This window comes from Brassica napus, chromosome C9 (assembly GCF_020379485.1).
Source record: "Brassica napus cultivar Da-Ae chromosome C9, Da-Ae, whole genome shotgun sequence".
In the NCBI taxonomy this organism is placed as follows: domain Eukaryota; kingdom Viridiplantae; phylum Streptophyta; class Magnoliopsida; order Brassicales; family Brassicaceae; genus Brassica; species Brassica napus.
In genome coordinates, this window is record NC_063452.1 from 27,117,175 (window position 1) to 27,135,502 (window position 18,328).

Genomic DNA, 18,328 nt, shown 5'->3' on the forward strand with positions numbered 1-18,328 from the left:
CATCTTATAATCACTAGATTGAAATCGATTCCATTAGAACATGTTGATTGATTGTTCTGATCTAAATTATGAAAACCCTAAATCTTGGAATCGAAAATCCTAAAACCCTAAAGCTTGAAATCGATTTTAAATTGTTCTTGCTTGATTGAATGATTGATGATCTGAGTTTTAAGATTAATAAATTGTTTGAATCTCAAAACTAAAATCTTAAAGCCTTGAAACCCTTAACCTCATGTTGATAAAATCGGCCACTTAAATGTTTAAAACCCTAAATCTCGTTTTAAATTCCTAAAGGCCTTGAAACCTTGATCTCATATTGCTAAAATCAAATTCTAGTATTGCTTAAATCAAAACTCTAATTTTCATAATAAGAAACCGATTGATTAGGGTTGTTTGCATAAACATATAAAACTGAATATGAATTGCATTCGTCTTGTTTTAAAATATCGACCAGCATGACATATAGATCGTATAAACTTGAATAGTTTGCATCATAGAATTGTATGGCCGTGCGGCCTAATATAGAATCTATGATTGATCACACCATGGTCGTTTTAGATTGTTTGAAAACATGATTGCATAAGACTTGCTTGTGGCCAAGATTATTGATTGTCTTGCGGCCACATGATCACATTGTGAAACCCTTAATTTCGAATGATAATGTGATTCAGATGTCGAAAATCTCAAACCTAGACTATGTTGCCCTTAATCTCTCTGGAGACAACTATTTGCAATGTGCACTTGACACAAAGATTAACTTGAGGTCAAAAGAACTCGGTGATGCTATCACCGATGGCAACAATGAGACTGATAAGAATCTATACAGGGCTATAAGTATTATACGCCACCATCTCATTGAGGTTCTAAAAGATCAGTACCTCACCATGGAGAATCCACTAGACCTTTGGACCGCTTTACAGCGACGATATGATCACCAGAAAACAGTGCTATTACCAAGGGCTAAACATGAGTGGAAGAATCTCAGATTCATGGACTATAAGTCTGTGGATGAATACAGTTCAGTATTGTTTAAGATAGTCTCAATGATGAGACTTTGTGGTGAGGAAGTAACTGAGAAAGAGTTGCTTGATAAAACATTCTCCACGTTCCATTCGACGAACGTGTTGCTGCAACAGCAGTATAAAGAGAGAGGCTTCGCCTCATACACTGATCTGATCTCATGCCTACTTCTGGCCGAGGCTAATAATGAACTCCTGATGAAAAACAGTGAAATGAGACCCATCGGAACAGTAGCATTACCAGAAGCCAATGAGGCTGAAAAGAAATATCCCAAAGAGTGCAACCACGTCCATGATAATAAGAGATCACACGGCAAATGCCGTAGTAGATACAAAGGACGTGGCCGTGACAACTTCTCATATGGTCGGAAAGGAAACCACAATAACCGTGGTCGTGGTTCCAGCTATGGCCGTGGCCGAGGCAGTTATGGTCGTGGTCGAGGCGGCATATCCAAACCGTCTAACTCGACCAAATCATCTTGTCACAGATGCGGGATGATTAACCATTGGGCCAAGAATTGTAGAACCCCTAAACATCTATGTGAGCTCTATCAAGAGAGCCTTAAGAACAAGAACCCGGAAGCCCATATGGTTCATGATACCGGGTATGATGCTGATGATGATTCCGACCTTGAAAAGGACGACCTCTTGGATTTTGAGACTTCTGATTGTCTCAAAGACTAAAATCGACATCTTGTCATATTGTTTTATGAAATGCTTTGAGTTCATTGCTATTATATCTTGTCTGATTTTGCTTGATAATGTGAATGATTTTATTGATAAAGAAATTGCCTAAAGGGCATTATAGTACGGGTATAGTAGCCTAGTAAGAAATCTATGGCCAAGGCATTGCCTAAAGGGCATTATATACACCAAAGAATGTATGACCCATTGAGTTATAATAAAATGGTTTCCAAATAGAAACAATGGGCAAAAGGAAACAAGTTTCTTCAGATTTAAGAAAGAAAGAAAACACCTAAGACCCTTTTGAGAAAGTGGTCAAGACTATACCTATGTAATCTACTGATCAAAATTATGCTACATATCAGTATGATAAGAGGCAAGAGCCGTGGTGATCATACTGATATATCCCACGAAAATTATACACGTTATAGCAAGACCGGATTAGCCATCCTAGTCTTAACTTGATGCAAAGATTGATATTGAGAAGGCACAAATAGTTATCCCATAAGATCTCACGTTGTGAAACATGTACACAAAGGGAAACTCATTAGGCTTTATTGTCATACATCACGAAATTATAGTATGTTCATGAAGGGGAGAGAGGATAAACCCGTGATACATGATCAATACTACAAATTCGTGAAAAAAATCGTGAACCATGGTCTATGACCATGATATAAACGGCTTGGCCGTGCAGTCCATTACCTATAAGGATCGGACATCCATCCTAAAGCTTAGGAACATCATGGATTTACATGTATATAAAGTGAAAATATATCAGGCCATATAAGTGAGCATAGATATTTCCATCTCAGATTGAATACGGGTCATAAACCTGACATACACCATCTTAAGAGACTTTGAATAAACCACCACAGACATATGTGCCGTCTAAAATGGAACCTCAGAAGAGGATTGGGAATATATGTTGGATAAGAGTATGACTTTCTCCCATGACTTCTTAGAGACCTTGAGACAAATATGGGTGATCAGAAAGTGGCCAGGTACACGAATTGCATGATCAATGAATCCGACTATCCAACATTAAAAGGAGAAAGCTATAAGCTGGTAAAGAGTAAAGAATGATAAGAAGCAGAATGGTATCAACCATCATTGTCTTGGCAAAGATCCTCAGATTAGACTTATAGACGTCCAAAGAAAGAAAAGATTATACATAGCTAGCTAATCGAGATGCCATACACTGACCCGAAAAGAAAAGAAAAGAATGACTAAGTCATAACCAGCTTAGCACCAAACGAAATCTGATGTCCTAGAAAGAGACACAGTCAAGTTGCTACAGAGTCTATACAAGATAGACCAAAGTGTTCCATAAGATAAGGAACCTCGGAAAGAAAAAGAGAAAGGTGCATAGAATACAAATCCGAGGTCATAAGGAAACCAGACCAGACATTGAGAAAAGGCTGCGCAGCTAAACAGCTAAGGTACCAAACCATGTAGTTTGGGACGCCAAGCTACTAGGTAGCAAAGGTCCTGGATAATGAAATCTCCAATCGATTAGATCATGTCTGGAACACAATGGAACCATATATAAGTGTTGACACATAAATATATATTTGTACATAAGAGAGTAGCACTTGAACATAAAGATATAAACGAGGATCAGAACCCACGAAAGAGTACTCATAAAGATTAAAGATTAGATTGAAAAGATAAACGTGGGGTTTAAAGTATCTATAGAGAAAGATAGGCGTATGGCCACATACATATATACAAAAACGCCATCTGATATAAACCAGTGAAATAGATGGGTCTTGTGAGGGAAAAGAAACCGTGAGATATGGTACATGATCACGAGGTCTAAAGGTGTTTATGTTTCCTACTAAACAACATTCGATCATAGCTTGTAACACAAGGATACTCACAGAGACCATGGAACAGATTATAAGGAGATAAACTCCTATGTGGTGGATGCTGCTACACAATTTCGAAATTGACAAAGGTCTGGTCATAAGAAAGAAATTAGATTGACATATAAAGATGCAGTAAGCAGCATATGGATCACTGGATAAAGGACAACATTGTTCCTCAGCTGTTCATGGACTGCAACAAAGCAGCTACATATAGTATGTAATACTAGTAAAGGAGTTCTATAAAAACGATCAAATTCAGTCCATATGTAAACTAATAAAGAAATTCGAATTCCTTTTGTTTATACTAAACCAACCTAAAGAGAGGTTAAAAGGTTTATACAGATCTATGACACTAGCATGGACCGACTAGATTGTAGTACGGGTGGAAAAGAAAGATCAGCCCAAAGAAAGGTAATTCGGATTGCCTCAGCTTGCTACCTCGGATAGCATGTTCTCCGGATAGACCAATCCAACATCAGATCCCTTAGATAAGGATCCGGCATAGCAGAACAGTCTGCTGCTGCTGTGAGGCTGAGAGGAGACATTTAATCTATCCTTCTCGATCGGATACCAATAGGTTGCAGTCCATAAGAATGTGTGATCGAAGTCCATGACCTAATGTATATTCAGTGTGTGATATGATCCACGGTAGAGAGGTCATGAGACGACATCAATATAAGGATAGGACTGCAATGAAAAACGAATATGGCATTGCCTAAGGCAATAGAGATCGATGACCACATGTGAGATTCATGAGTGTATTTGGCCACAATGCCATAGTTAGATAAGATTGTAAAATTCATTACAACAATGATCATTGATCAAGTCATGATCTTGGACACTCATGAGACAAGTTATGAACATGTATAAAAGAAGTCTATGACTCAACATGGATCGATCAGATAAGTGCATAGTTGATGGTAGTATAGAGAAAACTCATACAGTCTGTTACCTATCAATCAGCATTTTAACATCATCATAGGCGGCTAATAGCCAAAGAGAGTATCAGTGAGGATGTTTATGGTCGAGGACCATAGTCCTACATGTCTGACCAAAGTATATAGCGGTTGACAGCAAAGGTTCACTTCTGGACCATGTACACACGATGTCAGATGACATGAGAAAAGACCGGAAAGATCAAAATGGTCCAATTACGGTTCAGTAATAAACTTGGCCGATTTGATTACTCTCTTCCTGCACGTTCAGGAAAGATCACACATCAGATGCGTAGACTAAAGAACCTACACTGAGATTCACATCAGGGGGAGTAGTACGTGTTGTACTCTTTTTCCTTCATCATGGTTTTGTCTCACTGGGCTTTCCTGATAAGGTTTTAATGAGGCAACATTAAGCGTATTACAATCCCTGAATGGTTATGGCATCCAAGGGGGAGTGTTATAAATCAATTGATGGATGTCCATAACCGGCCCGGTCCATAACAGGTCCATACACTTAGAGAGAGAGACGGCCCAACCCTAGAGAGAGAGAGACGGCCGTGATCTTAGGAGAGAAAGAGAGAGAGACGGCTTATGCTTTGGAGAAAATGAAACTCTATTTTCTTTTCTTTGTAATTGTTATATTTTCATTATTATGTATTAGTAGTTTTCTTAATCCTAGTTGGTTTAGGTTTTTGGATACTTTCCTTTTCTTATGATTTGTAATCTTTATATAAAGGAACCCATGTTATGATTAATAAAACACAGAACTATTCAATCTTCGGTCTTTTAATTAGAACAATTATTAATTAATATCTTAAAACAAAAATTAAAATAAAAGTAAACACCAATTGCCAGACAAGTTACGGTGTCTTGTAGGAAACCGTCATTAAAAGTTTTTAAGCCCTAAATCCATCATGAATCGATTCCTTTATATATATTTTGCCTCTTCCCTTTCTTTTAATACTTTGATCCTCTTTCTTATTTTTTCTTTCAATCAAACCCTAGTTCCTCACGATCATCGGTATATTTGAATTCGCCTCTGTTCGATCAATTACAGATTCTGGGTTTTATCCAGATTTTGCAAAGAAAGCTAAAGATTCGTATTTTTTATATTCTTTCTCTTAATGATCGCAGGTACTGATCTAATCGCCATGACTAAGAACTCCTTCAAGCTCTCTAATCCTCTTGGTTAGTTTCGTTGGCCTGCTTCTTTAGTTTGTGTTATGATTCTGATCGTTTGCTGATGGAACTCTGTTTTAGTTTGTCTGATTTGATTGTTTGATGCGAGTTTCTACCCTTGTGTTTGAATCAAAATATCAAATCAAATTACGTTTATTACCGAACCTTAAGGATGTTTATGTGATTTGTCTAACTGTGATTGAATGAATCTTTTATGTTTTTCTTTTTAATAATAACAGAGATAAGAATGGCTGAATCTACTCGCATCAGAGAGAAATACCAAGACAGAGTTCCCGTATGTTCTCTCAACTTTTCTCTGTTTTACCGAACAATCTTTTCTTTTTTTTTCGAGTCTAATCAGAAACTGAATTACAGGTGATTGTGGAGAAAGCTGAACAGAGCGATGTTCCTGACATTGACAAGAAGAAGTGAGTTTTTTATTAATTATTATACATGATACATGCCTAATGATTCTTAAGTATGAATAACTGTTGCTTTAAGCTATATAATTCTCAAGCGATTAGAGTTTAAAGCGAGTTCATCACATAATCATTCGTTTTCTCTAATCTTGTTTCTTGTCTTATAGGTATCTTGTACCCGCTGATCTAACCGTTGGGCAATTCGTCTACGTTGTTAGGAAAAGAATCAAGCTTGGAGCCGAGAAAGCAATCTTTGTCTTTGTCAAGAACACGTTACCTCCAACTGGTAATTAAAATATTTTAAACTTTCTGAATTTTCCAACTTCTATGATTCTTGTCTTGATTTGTTTTCTCTTTCTTACGAGTAGCGGCATTGATGTCTGCAATCTATGAAGAACACAAAGACGAAGATGGGTTTCTCTACTTGACATACAGTGGAGAGAACACATTTGGATCAGCATGCTAATTATCTCTGCTTTGACAATTTGATCTTGATAATGATTGTACATTCCTTCCCCCCTCTAGCTTTTGCTCTGTTTCGTCGACTTCAATAATGTCTTTACTTTCTGGGATTTATATTTTTAGCTCTTTTTTCTCTGGATTTAATATTTTTCCTCAGTTTGATTTGATTTGACTGTCTATTTACATCGTTTTGCGTCTTTCGTTCTATCCATCTATCTTCACCATTGGTATCTGGACTCTATTTTACTCGAGTCATATTTAACTTGAGTCTAGTCCTACTATCCTCTCCTAATCTCTGTTATACACACTTTCTTCTTAATCACCATATGATTGACAAGTAGATTACACAAATCATATCCTGGTAAATAAAACTATTATACTCTTAAGTAAATTTACATATGATTGCTTTTGATTAGTAAAATATATTTCTTTTCACAGAATATAAAAGAAAAAAATGGAAAAAAAAAACACTTTGAACTTGGATTTGTCACATTAAAATTTGTAGAAGATGTTTTAAGAAAATAAGTTTTTTGTTCCAAAAATATCTACATACATTCTTACGCTGCCACCGTCTTACAGCGTCTTCGTCAAACAACTCAAGAACTAGGCGCACGGCGCCTACCTCAGACGGTCCAAAAACTAAACGTATGCTGAGTAAACCCTGGAATCGTTGGATAATATTGTCCCATCCCATAGACATAACCTGACTATGTTTCCTTCTGATTCAGGTACAAGAATCCGCAAGCCATGTGACAAATGGGATATAGTCTCATGTCCATCGTGTAAAGCATTACTATGGAATGCAGAAGCAACTGGTGTCCAGCCGAACAGAGATGCCAAACAGTTTAGTCTATGTTGCCAGAGAGGTAGAGTGAGGCTTCCACCTGTCCGAGAACCACCCTCTCCATTGCTAGAGCTCCTAGAGACGCCTAAATTCAGATCTCACATCAGAGTTGCAAACAGTTTGCTTGCTTTCACATCCATGGGTGCACAGATTGATCATAGCGTTACTGGGACCCCTGGACCTTTTACATTTCGGGTTCATGGCCAAATCATTCATAGAATTGGTTCTATGCTACCTGACGATGGTAACGATCCAGAGTATTTGCAGCTTTATATTTTCGACACTGATAATGAGCTGGAAAACCGAAAGAGGTCTTTTACAAAAGGTTCATCTCAGCTGGCCGTGGATGATACTGTTATCCTCCAGTTGATTGAGATGCTAGATATTAATAATCACCTAGCCAAAACCTTCAGGCATGCGCGCGACCGTTTTCGAACAACCGGGAAAATTGAATTCAGCATCACCGGGAAAATTGAATTCAGCATCACAGAGGTGGTCAATATGATCTTCCTACGGCGAGTGAGATCGGTGGACTAATAATTGGTGATTTGTCTGCAACTTCAGTAGGAAGAGATATTGTGGTTGAGCTCAAATCATCTGCACTGCAAAGAATAGGTGATCTACACCCATTACTGATGAGCCTTCAGTATCCATTATTGTTTCCTTACGGAGAAACAGGTTACCATGAGCGATTGCCATATGAGGGGCCTGAAGCATCCACTGTGAGAAGAACATACATGACGATGCGAGAGTTCTATGCTTACCAGCTACAAACTAGGCCATCGGAAGGAATGACAATCATTAAAGGTGGAAGATTGCTGCACCAGTACATTGTTGACGCCTATGTAGCTGTAGAGACGGAGCGACTGCGATTTTTGAGTCTAAATCAGAAAAAACTCCGAGCAGACCTGTATAACAACGTATGTGACACCGTTGAAACTGGCGATGCGGATGCTACACAGGATGGTAAGAAGATCATCCTCCCTTCGTCCTTCACTGCTGGACCCCGGTACATGTCTGAAAAGTACCAGGACGCAATGGCTATATGCCGTTGGTATGGGAATCCTCATCTCTTTATCACTGTCACTGCTAATCCTAATTGGGTGGAACTCAGTAACCATCTTGATGCGTATGGAGGTGATTCTGGTAATAGCCGACCTGACCTAGAATGTCGGATCTTCAAAATCAAGCTTGATGAGATGATAGCAGATTTCAAAAAGGGAGAGTTCTTCCCTACGCTGGACGCAGGTAAAAAAACTATAAATAGAATATTATTTATTAATGATCAAATCCATCGCAATTGTATTATTTAAAGTAATTTTAAACTAATACAATTTAGTAGAACAATATATTTAAATTTTTTATAACTACTTATTAATGCATGTATTATTAATTAAAAATTATAATTTACAATATATGTATGAATTATCTTTTTATTTTAAATATATTTTTAAATTATGGATAATTTTTGTTTTTATTAATTGTAAACACTCACCTAAACAAATAAGGGTTTTTTTCAGAATTGACCTATAACTTAAAGTCAAACACAAAACTAACCTCTTTTTTTTTTGAAAATTGGTTTTGCCCTATTCACCCCACAAGTTCATATAATTTACGAAAATGCCATCAATTTTTTTTTTCTTTTTTTTTCGAAAATGACATTTTTACTCTCTCACCCTCATCATCTTCAAGTAATTACAAGATTGCCATTGTCATCAATACCACAACCACCATGAACAACCAATTTGAAGCTCTTAATGCTCCCAAAATCGATTTACTCTTCTTCTTTTTCCATTCTTGTGAACTAAACACAACATATCTCTCATTTTCTCTCCACAATGAGCTAAAAAAACCCAAGATTTTGATTCTAAATTTTTTATGGTTTATAGAGTCATAGAAGCTAACGATTCTGGGTGGGTTACTTTCGTTTGTGATTCTGTGTGCTTGGAGAAGCCTTATGTATGCTAAGGAACTTATCTCACCAATTTAAGGTATGACATCGAGTTTTTTTCCAGATCTGTTCGTCAGACGACTTACTTGGGAAGTCGTCTGGCTGTAGACAACTTACCTGGAAGTCGTCTGGTCAACGCAGATGTTATTTTTGCAATTGACTTTGAAATCTGTAACCTGAGACGACTGAAAGTTAAGTCGTCTGTTTTAGTTTGGTTTCAAAAAAATTTCCAAAGAACCTAGACGACTTACATTTCAGTCGTCATAGGTTATTTTTGCATTTGACTGGATAATTTCAGAAGTTTGACTTCCCCAGACAACTTACATTTCAGTCGTCTGGCGAAAATTAAAATAATAATATTTTTTTAAAAGTAGACGACTTACAGTTAAGTCGTCATAGGTTAATTTTGCAATTGAAAAAAAAAACTTCAAAATTTAATTATACATAGACGACTTATACTTCAGTCGTCCACGAGACGACTTACTTGTAAGTCGTCCAGGATTTTTTTCTGAGATTCTGGTCAAACCTCGTAAATCCTGGACGACTTACATTTCAGTCGTCTCGTGGACGACTGAATTATAAGTCGTCTGTATATAATTAAATCTTGAAGTTTTTTTTTTCAATTGCAAAACTAACCTATGACGACTTAACTGTAAGTCGTCTACTTTTAAAAAATATTATTATTTTAATTTTCACTAGACGACTGAAATGTAAGTCGTCCAGAAAAGTCAAACTTCTGAAATTATCCATTCAAATGCAAAACTAACCTATGACGACTGAAATGTAAGTCGTCTAGCTTTTTTGGAGTTTTTTTTTAGCCAAACAATAGTAGACGACTTATTTTTCAGTCGTCCGAAATAACAGATTTCAAAGTCAATTGCAAAAATAACCTCTGTGTTGACCAGACGACGTATAGTTTAGTCGTCTGGACAACTTAGATTGAAGTCGTCCGCGTCTTCTCCGCTAGTTTTTAAGTCTTCTACGTTAGTTTTTGAATAACTTGTATTTTTAAGAGTGATAAGTAACTTCAAGATATGTAAAACTCATATTTACAAAATATGTTCTCTCCCTTAGTTTTACTAAATTTGACTAAGTTTTTCAACGCAAACTTATAATAAAATATGATATGCTTTGACTAGTTACTATTGTTTGTTTCCATCTCTTAAGTATTATTGTTATAGACAATAATGATGACTATTGTTATGAGTTGGAAGAAGGGTTAAAATACTTCTTAAAATGTTGTATCAATATAAAGCTACCAACATTCTTGTTTATTAAGATGAGAAAAAGGCCATTGGAGTTTATTATTGCATATGAAAGATCCAAAGATAAGAAAAAGGCTACTGAAGTCTATTATTTCATTGATTTGTAAATGTGTAAACACATTGTTAGCACATTTAACACATCTTGGAAAACATTATTACTGATTTTACAAAAAATTCACAACTAAAAGAGTAGACATGCAATTCACAAAACAGACCACAAACAAAACTATTATAGATCATTCCTCTACAAAGACAAGCTTGGATTCCACTTGAGTAGACAAGACCACACGACTTTTAAGAAGTCCAGACGACTTTTAAGAAGTCCAGACGACTTCCAAGAAGTTCAGACGACTTTGTCAGAAGACTTTTAGGAAGTTCAGACGACTTCCAGAAGACTTTACAGGAAGTCCAGACGACTTTACAAGAAGTCCAGACGACTTTACAGGAAGTCCAGACGACTTTGTCAGAAGACTTCCAAGAAGTCCAGACGACTTCCAGACGACTTCCAGACGACTAACAGGTAAGTCGTCCCAGAAGTCTTCCAGATCTGAAAAACCTGCATATTAAATCTAGATCTGAAAAACCTGCATATCCAAAAACGTTCAAATGGCTTAAAAACAGAAAAAATGAGTGAAAGATTAGATAAATCTACCTTTACAGAACACACAAAAATACATATCTAAAAATAACAGATCTACCTTTAAATTAGTGGAAGATGAGTACCATCTAATTAAAAACCTGCAAAAAAGATAGATTAGTAAGAAAGACATGAGACAAAACTGGAAAATTCATATAAAGTTTGGTGTTTTCAAGTCATAGAGATTAGAGTGGGTTTGGAGAGTTTTAGTTTGGGAAAAAAGTAAGAACTTTATACAACAAGAAGTTCCCAAATGAAGAAAAATCAGACATAAGAACTTACCAAAACGCTCAGATCTATTATGAAAGGGAGACTTCGTCAGAAGACTTCCATGAAGTTCAGACGACTTCCTGGAAGTCCATACGACTTCCCTGAAGTCCAGACTACTTCCTGGAAGTCCAGACGACTTCCTGGAAGTCCAGACGACTTTGTCAGAAGACTTCCAAGAAGTCCAGACGACTTCCAGACGACTAACACGTAAGTCATCCAAGAAGTCTTCCAGATCTGAAAAACTTGCATATCAAATCCAGATCTGAAAAACCTGCATATCCAAAAACGTTCAAATGACTTAAAAATAGAGAAAATGAGTGGAAGATTAGATAAATCTACATTTATAGAACACACAAAAATACATATTTAAAATTAATAGATTTACCTTTAAATTAATGGAAGATGAGTACCATTTGATTAAAAACCTGTAAAAGAGATAGATTAGTAAGAAATACATGAGACAAAACTGAAAAATTCATATAAAGTTTGGTGTTTTCAAGTCAAAGAGATTAGAGAGAGGTTGGAGAGTTTTAGAATGATGAACATTACATTTTTGTTGCAGCCATTTGAGAGGAGGAGAGAGAATGTGTAAATTTTTTTTTATATAGGGAGACAAAAAATCCGATTAGATTAAATATTTTTTACTCAGACGACTTTCTGGACGACTTACATTTCAGTCGTCTGGTGAAGAAATTAAAACAGACGACTTACATGTAAGTCGTTCAGAAGAGTTTAATATTTTTAGCGGGAAATTAAATATTTTTAGCGGGAAACTAAAATAGAAGACTTTCCAGACGACTTTCCAGACGACTTACAAGTAAGTCGTCTGGTTTAAATTATTTAAGCGGAAAAATAATTTTTTAAAAAAATTTTAGGCTGGAATATTTGGACGACTTACATGTAAGTCATCTGTTTTAATTTCTTCACCAGACGACTGAAATGTAAGTCGTCCGAGTAAATTATTCAACAGACGACTAAAATATACGTCGTCCGAGTAAATTATTCAACAGACGACTGAAATATAAGTCGTCCACACCCTAAACATAACCCCTAAACTTAATTATCTAATTAAAGACTTCATAAAATCAAATCAAACTTGAAAAGTGTTTACTATACACATAAATAAACACATATAGGTGAAAACTAATTTTTGAAAAAAACATTTTAGTTTTCCAAAATCTAACCCTAATAATACATACAATACTATAACATATGTTTGCCAAACTCCTAAACCAAAGTATTTCATGATTCACTAATTCCACTCATCTATCTTCAAAACAAATCAATTTTATCATATCTTAATTTATATCACTTAAAACTGTTTATAATTACTTGATTTTTATTTTTCACGCATCAAAATAATTTTTTACAAGATTTATAAATTATTTTTAAAATAAACTGGTACCAGATGACTTAAACTTCAGTCGTCCAGACGACTTCCAACATCTCAGACGACTCAGACGATTTACTGGGGCTATATTCGTAAAAATGGCTTCTGTTTTTTTGTTTGGTCACAAGGGGTTGAGCTGTAATTTCACTAGGCTTTTAGGTTAGTTTTGTATTTGATTCAAGTTTGGGTATAGGTTTGGGATTAAAATCAAGTTGTGGGTTAGTTTTGGCAAAAAACACTAACTTCGTATTTTATTTAATTTATTCAATAAGGATATACACGATATTAACCGTGATAGTTTTTAACGGGAGAGTTTAATTGTCAATATAAAATTATTATTTATGTTTCATTGAACATTCTTATGTATTAGAAATTTTTGAAATTCATTTGTACACTATCAAAATACTGTGTAACGTGGAATCAATTATACATAGTTAATTACTAAAATAACTTTTTATATATTCATTAAGAGTAACAAATATATATTAGTTTATATTTTATTAATTCAAAAATTAGTATGATAGCTTAATATTTATGTTTTCAAAAGCATTAAATCAAACATCAGATATATATATAAAAGAAAACATTCACATATTAAAAATATTTTAGTAAATATATTTAAACAATTTGAATTAGCACATTAAGAGAAAATAATAGTCAAAATACTACAATTTCCCATATTTTATAACAGAAAATTTAAAAGTAACAAAAATATAAAACATTAAATGTTAAACTAAATAAATATGATTATGTGGAAAATTTGAATCAACCGAAACATGATTACGATGTAACGTATACAATAATATATTATAAATATGTATATAAAATGGCACATTTTAGATATTTAAAACTTCTTTGTGATGCTGAGACAAACTTGCCAAAATAACACATCTATCATAATTGATAATATCATTGGATGGTTAACTTTAAGATACTAATTATATTCCACCAAGAGGATAATTAGATGCATATAGTATCCCATGAGTTTTTTTTTTTTAGTAATTGTTAATGTTATCGGAATGGTTTTCGTTCTATGTTATCATCTAATGTATCTCTTTACTTATTATTGTAGCTGTCTACACCATTGAGTTTCAGAAACGAGGTCTGCCCCATGCCCATATTTTACTATGGTTGAAAGGTATAAAGAAGGAAGTAACAGCTTCGGTTATTGATGAATACATCTCAGCTGAGTTTCCCGATAAAGAAGTTGATAGAGAGGGGTTTGAGCTGGTTGAGCGGCATATGATGCATGGTCCGTGTTGTAAAATGTGCCCCAACTCGCCATGTATGGAGAAAGGAGAGTGTACTAAGAATTTTCCTAAACCTTCTTCAGATCAGACAAGAATAGACAAATCTGGATTTGTTGTTTATAGAAGGAGAGCTGGTACTGGAGATTTTGTAGTCAAGGGCGAGATCGAGCTGGATAATCGTTTTGTTGTGCCTCATAATCTTGGTCTTCTGAAAAAATATCAAGCCCACATCAACGTTGAATGGTGTTGCAGAACCAGCGCAATCAAATATCTTTTCAAATACATAACGAAAGGCGTTGATAGAGCAACTGTCCTTATACATAGGAATGAGCCAGACACGAGTAATGAGATCAATAATTTCTTGGAGTGCTCGTATATATCAGCTTGCGAAGGTTCATGGAGATTGTTTGCTTTTCCTATACACTATAACCAGCCTAATGTTGTGAAGCTCCCCGTACATCTACCAGGTGACCATGTGATGGTATTTGACGAATCTGCTGACTTATCAAAGGTGGTATACCGAGAAAATATTGATAGGTCAATGTTAACAGCGTTCTTTGAGGCATGCGACACGTATGAGGAAGCTAGGGAGCTGACCTACGTTGAATTCCCTTCGAGGTTTGTCTACCATTCAAACGATAGGATATGGACGCCAAGACTGCAAGGGGAAGCTATAGGGAGGGTCGTATATGTCAGCCCAGCGTCTGGTGATAGATACTTCTTAAGGATGTTGCTGAATGTTGTTAGAGGTCCTAGAGGTTATGACGTGTTATACACGGTAGGGGATGTGGTATATAAGAAATTCAAAGAAGCGTGTTATGCACGAGGACTACTTGATGATGATAAAGAGTGGCATGAGGCAATAGAGGAGCCATCTTCATGGGCAACCGGACGGCAGCTGAGAAGACTGTTTGTGCTTATCTTGGTTTATTGTCAAGTCGTAGACCCACTCAAGCTTTGGGAGCATACTTGGATGTTTTTTGGCAGAGGACATACTGTACATGAAACGAAAGGAGTTTCGATTTCCAGGTCTCGACTTACAAGATGAGCAGTTAAAGCAGTATACACTGCTCGAGGTTGACAAACACTTAAAAGAGCATAACCAGTCCCTAGCAGACTATGATGAGTTGCCTCAGCCAGATACTTCAATACTATCAGAGATAAACAGCCAAGTTTTGCGGCAGGAACTGATGTTCTCGGCGATTGAATACGGATCAGGAGAAAGTATATGCTGCTGTTCTGAAGTCAGTTGACGAGCGGTCGGGCCAGTTAATTTTTGTATCAGGTGCAGGAGGCACAGGAAAGACATACCTATACAGAAGCGAGGCTTAGGTCAGTTGGCAAAGTAGTTATACCGGTAGCTACAGCTGGCATCGCAGCATTGCTGCTCCCGGGAGGAAGGACAGCACACTCACGGTTCAAATTACCTCTGAATCTAGATGATCGTTCAATGTGTGAAATTCACAAGGGGTCAAGTTTAGCTGCATTGATATCTAAGGCAGACCTGATAATATGGGATGAAGCTCCGATGGCACTGATGTCTCGAGTTTTAACCCGATTATCTAACTGCAAGTGCACAGTAAAGTACGCAGTAGTAATACGGGATCGAATCCACAGGGACCGATGATCACACGTAGAGTTGCAGACAAGTTAATAGCTACAGCGAATCAAAATATATTTTTGATGGTTTTTATTTAATTTTCTCTAGTGTCACAAAGCATAAACAAGCATATAAAAAGATGATTTAAACGATTTGAAAACTATTTTAAAACAAACGTTGGGCATTGGGAATTCTCAGGAATTTCTTTTTAATCAAGATACAATTAATGGAAGACACATGGATATATTAAGAACCGTCTAGAACTCAAACACGATATTAGAATTAACCTACTTCCGTAGCGCTAATTCTCTATGTTATAGAAATCTCCACACTAACTTCCGCTGAGTTTCAATTTCTAAACAAGCATTAAGAACAGGTTCAATATGTTCACAAAGCGCAATAACATCAACTTCCGAGGGTTAAGGACACTTTGCTCATCTAAAGTATTTTCGGAAGTTCAAACAATCACTTTCGGTGCATCAAACAATCTGAAATCATGAACTAAGTGATCAATTCAGTTCAAGCAGTAAGAAATCCATTAGATGAAGAACCAAAACGTAATCCCTTAGTCTACACACGTTTTATGGATCAAAACATCAAGAAATCCCCTATGAGAACCCCTAAACCCAACTAGATGACTACTCACACATAACTAAGCAAGAACAAAACGATTTTGATGAAGAAAACATGATAAGATTGTATTAAAACAGAGTAAAGGTTCAGAAGATCTTCTCCAAATGGTTTTGAGATGAACTCCTTTACAAATCTTCACAAATCACACCAAAACAAGTACAAAACACTCAAATCTTCTCTCTAGAACTTGTAAATCTCCTCCTTGGTCGCCCCTGGTCTTTTCTGAGTCTCAAAGGTCGAGTTCTTCCCTTTAATTATTGAGGGGAGTGGGTAAAAAGGAGTGAAAAGCTCGTTTGTGCGTGTGGAGCCCGTAGCGCCTGAGATCGGTCGATCCACATGGCTCGGATCGGTCGATCTCGTGTATGAAAGCCTGGGATCGGTCGATCCAGGTATCCCGGATCGGTCGATCTCGTGCTCTGCGCGATCAATACTTCATTCGGTCCATTGTTCGGTCCATCTTGCTTCTGAATAAATCCCGAATGCGTTCTTTTCTTTCAAGCTATCTAGTAACCTGCATATTACACTTAAGAACACCAAAACGCATCAAATAGACCAAAACATTAATTAAAACCGACCATTTAATTGCTCCAAAACGAGTTTAAAACCGTTAAAAACACGGAATATCAACTCCCCCAGACTTGAATCTTTGCTTGTCCTCAAGTAAAGAGGATTAAAATTTGGGAGCTCACTAACCCTCAGTAGACCTTAGGTAATATGTAATGCATAAGTAGCATCCTCCCCAAGGAAATCCTACAAATAAAAGCAATATGGTACATAAGTAGCATCCTCCCCCAGACTTACTTCACACCGTCTCGGGGTGAAAATAATTCCAAGAGAGATTACCGATCAGGCGTTGCGGTCAGTACGCCTCTTGGAGCGCCTCTCCAAGGCTCCATCATCATCAGAGTCCTCCCCTGCCTCAGGTCCAGCAGCGGTGTCGTGAGCGCTTGAGTCGTCATCGCTATCTCCAGAAACAGCTGGCTGTGATGCGCATCCCTTCTTAATGTTGCAGATTCCCTTCCACATCTTCAGCAGTATGGAGTTGTTGGTTTGATGGCTCTTGATGGACCAAGCGTTGATCTCAGCAGCGGATGCAGTAGCGGGAGGTGCTGGTGGCAGCATATACGGAGTGAAATCCGTGGGGAAAAGACTTTCCTCATCTTCAGGTTCCTCCTCTATATCATCATGTGGTGCCTGCTGGTGTGTCGATGATGATGCGACTCCTTTCTTCTTCAGTGTCGCGGGTCTGGTGCATAGAGATGGAGGCGGTGGTAGAAATGTGAGGGCACCTGGATCAGTCAGCTCTGTGATGGCGGTATCGGGTAGCTTGACAAATTGCTCTCTCCCATGTTGGTTCTGGAACTGGTAGATATGAGGGGCGGACTTGTCGATGCTTCCTCGCCAAGGGCCGGTGAGGTAGTGGCTGCTAATGAGTGCTCTCATGTCGAAAAAGGTCTGATACATCCCCTTCTTATCCACCACTCTGTCAACAGGTGGAAGAAACACTCCACAATGCCGTAAGATCTGTGTGATAACCGCTCCAAACCCACATCTCTTCGTATCTGAAACTTTGAAGTACGCAAGCTTCTCCGCGATCACAGCTCCTATGTTTATGTCCTTCCCGCTAACATAGGTAACTTCCGCGCCTTGAGGCCATAGGTGTCCAGCCCCAATGAACAGAAGAGGTAGCTCATCTTTTGTCACTGCAGCGGGGTCCGTCTTCCCATAGATAACACTGCTGATCACTCTCACTGCATATCGCAGAACAGGGCTACGAATCCTAGCTTGCTTGGCCTCTCGAGAGATGAAGTTTCCTGAAGCGATGAATGTCCAGAAATCATTGTGTTCCGGGAAGTCAGGAACACAAGATTGACGTCCTTTTCCGAACCCAAATACGTCGCATAGCTGAAAGATGG

General features: G+C 37.1%; 3 protein-coding genes across 3 annotated transcripts; all 3 read left to right on the forward strand.

The window, feature by feature from the left end:
• Positions 1 to 671: 671 nt before the first annotated feature.
• Positions 672 to 1,703, forward strand: LOC106378111. Its single transcript, XM_048767811.1, has one exon. It carries the CDS (start codon positions 672 to 674, stop codon positions 1,701 to 1,703), a length of 1,032 nt encoding a protein of 343 aa, XP_048623768.1.
• A 3,677-nt stretch (positions 1,704 to 5,380) lies between these two features.
• Positions 5,381 to 6,796, forward strand: LOC106366894 (autophagy-related protein 8b). Its single transcript, XM_013806570.3, has 6 exons — positions 5,381 to 5,533; positions 5,647 to 5,700; positions 5,931 to 5,986; positions 6,067 to 6,119; positions 6,278 to 6,396; positions 6,479 to 6,796. The coding sequence occupies exons 2-6, from the start codon at positions 5,664 to 5,666 to the stop codon at positions 6,574 to 6,576; spliced, it is 363 nt and encodes a 120-aa protein (XP_013662024.2). The 5' UTR covers positions 5,381 to 5,533; positions 5,647 to 5,663; the 3' UTR covers positions 6,577 to 6,796.
• Positions 6,797 to 13,909: 7,113 nt separating this feature from the next.
• LOC125592569 lies at positions 13,910 to 15,432 on the forward strand. Its single transcript, XM_048767812.1, has 3 exons — positions 13,910 to 13,913; positions 14,002 to 15,104; positions 15,193 to 15,432. The coding sequence occupies exons 1-3, from the start codon at positions 13,910 to 13,912 to the stop codon at positions 15,430 to 15,432; spliced, it is 1,347 nt and encodes a 448-aa protein (XP_048623769.1).
• The last annotated feature ends 2,896 nt before the right edge of the window (positions 15,433 to 18,328 follow it).

Bases quoted from the DNA above. Each gene is read 5' to 3' on its own strand.
- LOC106378111 (XM_048767811.1), top strand. From the start codon at position 672: ATGTCGAAAATCTCAAACCTAGACTATGTTGCCCTTAATCTCTCTGGA.
- LOC106366894 (XM_013806570.3), top strand. From the start codon at position 5,664: ATGACTAAGAACTCCTTCAAGCTCTCTAATCCTCTTG. The intron at 5,701-5,930 runs GTTAGTTTCGTT...TAATAATAACAG, and splicing joins CAAGCTCTCTAATCCTCTTG to AGATAAGAATGGCTGAATCT. The intron at 5,987-6,066 runs GTATGTTCTCTC...ACTGAATTACAG, and splicing joins AATACCAAGACAGAGTTCCC to GTGATTGTGGAGAAAGCTGA.
- LOC125592569 (XM_048767812.1), top strand. The intron at 15,105-15,192 runs GTTTATTGTCAA...ATGAAACGAAAG, and splicing joins GACTGTTTGTGCTTATCTTG to GAGTTTCGATTTCCAGGTCT.